General features: G+C 54.5%; 2 protein-coding genes across 2 annotated transcripts in view; both read right to left on the reverse strand.

Moving 5' to 3' along the window:
* POSPLADRAFT_1142119 (hypothetical protein) overlaps positions 1-2,015 on the reverse strand; it is a gene marked incomplete at both ends in the record, with an annotated part of 3,127 nt that extends 1,112 nt beyond the window's left edge. Inside the window, 6 exons of the mRNA XM_024485387.1 lie at positions 172-315; positions 357-619; positions 655-765; positions 1,170-1,214; positions 1,404-1,538; positions 1,671-2,015. Coding sequence (XP_024339739.1) covers positions 172-315; positions 357-619; positions 655-765; positions 1,170-1,214; positions 1,404-1,538; positions 1,671-2,015 — 1,043 coding nt within the window. The remainder of the gene's footprint in view (positions 1-171; positions 316-356; positions 620-654; positions 766-1,169; positions 1,215-1,403; positions 1,539-1,670) is intronic.
* Positions 2,016-3,099: 1,084 nt separating this feature from the next.
* The window catches only part of POSPLADRAFT_1033559 (hypothetical protein), a gene marked incomplete at both ends in the record, with an annotated part of 2,133 nt that continues 1,868 nt past the window's right edge, over positions 3,100-3,364 (reverse strand). The window contains one exon of the mRNA XM_024476943.1: positions 3,100-3,263. Coding sequence (XP_024339740.1) covers positions 3,100-3,263 — 164 coding nt within the window. The remainder of the gene's footprint in view (positions 3,264-3,364) is intronic.

Genomic DNA, 3,364 nt, shown 5'->3' on the forward strand with positions numbered 1-3,364 from the left:
ACGGATCAAGCTGGCCCCCGCAAAAGTGTCTCCCTCCAACGATCGGGATGGGGTGAAGGGTCCCCCGCAAAAGTGTCTCCCTCCAAAGATCGGGATGGGGCGAAGAGCGGCATCGTGGACCAGGACCTAGGTAAGCAGTGTGCCGCATCCCTCTGTAGACCACTCACTCACCATGTCGTCGTGTCGCCCCCAGGATCAAGCTGGCCCCCGCAAAAGTGTCTCCCTCCAACGATCGGGATGGGGTGAAGGGTCCCCCGCAAAAGTGTCTCCCTCCAAAGATCGGGACGGGGCGAAGACAACATGGCCGACCAATACCTAGGTAAGCAGTACGTTGCATTCATGTGTCGTCCACTTACTCATTGTTGTGTCGTATCGCTTGTAGGATCAAGGCGCTCCCGCAAAAGTGTCTCCCTCCAATAATCGGGATGGAGTGAAGGGTCCCCGGCAAATGTCTCCCTCCAAAGATCGGGATGGGGCGAAGACTCAACAGAGCCCTGCAAATAATCTCCTCCAAGCGGATGGGACGAAGGCCCCGAGGCATGGCGCAGGCCTTTCCGTGGCCCTCGGGATAAGTACCCGCCTCAACGCTCGCGACGGGGAAACCAACGTGCGCCAACACCTGGTGAGTCCGTGTGAACCCGTTCGCATTCTGACATCGGTGCACTGCAGGCAAGCGACAACGGCCTCGCTCAATCTCCGTCCAGGCCTTCCATTGGCGAGGGGAACGCCGCTTATAATGGAGTACGCGAGTTCCCAATCAAGGTCCTGTTAGTTCAACAGCGAGTCCTGACGGAAGTAATTTGTGCAGCTCTCAGTCAACGGCGGCTCCTCGCGCCGACACATCAGGTTGTGTCATTGCTGATTGATATGTTTATGCTTGTCGTTTCATGAACGCCGCCACAGCGGCGGCTGAAGCACGATGCTGGAACAAGCGGTCAAACAAGGTGTACTTGGTCTCTCGGTGGGGCGTCTAGCCTGTTGATCCAGTTCCGGTCATAGTGAGGATATGCCTTCGCTGCAACATGGGATGTTCCCTTGCAGGAGGGGCATCAGAAACAACCGCCGCCACAGCGCAGTGGCGTATAATTCATATAATCGGAACGACTGAGGTAAGTGCATCGTCGTGCATATTGTTGGATATCCTCCTGTCGCGACCCAACATGACGCACGGGTCTCTCGACAGTCTGCGAGCGGCCCGGAAGATCGCTCACGGACTACAGAAGCGATTGTGTCTTACCTTCGTTGATCGTTGCAACAGAAGGCTTCACGTGGGACGAAGCGTGAAGAGATAGTTTTGCTACGCAAGCGTGGTCTTCCGCACGGGGTACTCAACACGACAGTCATGGGCGGCGCAGCGCTAGGATTCCAAGGGCCGAGTGTCTGTGTTTGTCTGTTGTACATACAACGAATATAACAAATCTTCGTGGCCAATCACATCGCCGTGCGCGCGCGCGGCTTGTGGGCCAATCTTGCAGTTCTACGAGAGAGATGCCGAAGACACGAGTCGAAGAGATCTCTCGTACGAAACCAATCGCAAGCTAGATCGAAGAGCAAGAAGTCCTGAATGGTCATCCGACGCCAGTCTGGTCGGAGCAGTATGCGGTCGTCGAGGGCGAAGACGTCGAGGGAGTAGACGCCGGTCCGAGGGCTTGGTTATCCTTGCTATCCACCTCGACAGCCTGCGCCTCTTCCAGACCACACTGTGCCGGGTGTTCTTTCTTATCAGCATGACGCTGGTAGTGGTTGAGGTAGCCAATAGTCCAAGTCACACGCAATGTTCCTTCAGCGACCCTCCTGGGTACATTGACATGCGTCTGGAGTCCGAAACGTGGGTGCGAAGCAGGTGCTATACTGCGAGCACCGCGGGAACGGTATTCAAGCTTGGAGGCACGGAGAATGAAGCTTAAAACTCCATCGGTCCGAGTCTCTGCTTTGCTTCTTCCCCACTGACAGAGCGGTTCTACGTGATTGGACGTGTGCAAAACCAATGGCAACGCGTGAATACCATCGCTCATGAAGTCGAGCCAACCGCAAGACGAGCATTCCATATATAGGGAAGATGGAGGCACACAGCTGACCACACCCTACTCCTGTCGTCGGTACACCTGATGAGTATAAAGGCAGCCCTGGTATGCTCTACTGTTCCCCAGTCCTCGACTACACAATCCACTCAAACATCATGTCTGTGAGTGACTGACACCTCTCGTCGACCAGACCGACGTCGAGCTGACACTGATTGTCGCAGGACACAGTCAAGTGCGCTAACGTCCAGGCCAACGGTGGCTCGTGCTCTTACCCGGCGTGCAACTGCGCTGAGCCGCCCAAGAGCAAGTAGGCCGCGAGCTGCAGGATGGGACTGGAGGTACGTACATTGGCTTCTTCTCTGATCGTGGCGAGGCTGACACCTGTTCTCCCATCAGACACATACACGAGGAGTCCCGTTTGTGCGCATTCATGACTTGCTGTGATGTATTTTCGTATCGAATACATTCCTGCAATTATCTGAGGGTATGAACTGAACGCGTGTCCGTACATCTTTGAGCAAACCACTTCTACCTCCGTCACGCGGTTGAATTCGCAGTCAAGAACCCATTACTCTGAGACGAACACACAGTTAAGGGTGCATCCGAGATTGAACTTCACAGATTTGAATTCACGTATGCTATTTTGCAGCCGCGGTGTCTGTCAGTGACGCGTAGACATATGGAGTAGATATGAACAAATTTCGGGGGTATAGACACGAGCGTGGCCTCGACATCCCCGTTGAATGTACATTTAAATGCCACAACTTCAGTCTAGCTCCCTCTGTCATCCTGCACGGTAGACCTCTACATTGAACCTTCAGATTCGAGACCAACCGAAAGACCGCCGTATTTCTATTATGCATTGGCTGTCACTTTCATGGTCCCTATGTGACCTGGAGAGAAGCGGCGATGTGCGCCAAAAATACAGAGAGAAATATGTACATACGTTAGCATTGAGGATGCAGTGTATTCGTCGTCTGAGGACCCAGCCACATTCAGTGTCCCACACTGCATTCATACTATATATTACGCTGCGTTGTGTACCTGCGATAGGTATCGATAGGTAGCAGCAACATCATACAAAGAAGCCCCGAACGTCCCAGAACAGCGATCGATCCTCTCCGGCCGCTGCCACTCGCTCCGCAGTGAGACCAGCCACTCGTAAGAAGAGCGTCCCATCGAGCAACTCGATGCCGTCCAGGGATGGGCGTTCGCCACTCGTGAGCTCTGGGAAGTATCCTGCCGGGCGCTCACCGTACTGCGAAGCAAAGTGCGCTAGCGCCCTCTGCGTCTTGCACAGATGATCGTCCGTGTGCATGATCGACATCTGGATGAGCGGC

This window comes from Postia placenta (assembly GCF_002117355.1).
Source record: "Postia placenta MAD-698-R-SB12 unplaced genomic scaffold POSPLAscaffold_6, whole genome shotgun sequence".
NCBI classification, from domain to species: Eukaryota; Fungi; Basidiomycota; class Agaricomycetes; order Polyporales; family Adustoporiaceae; genus Rhodonia; species Rhodonia placenta.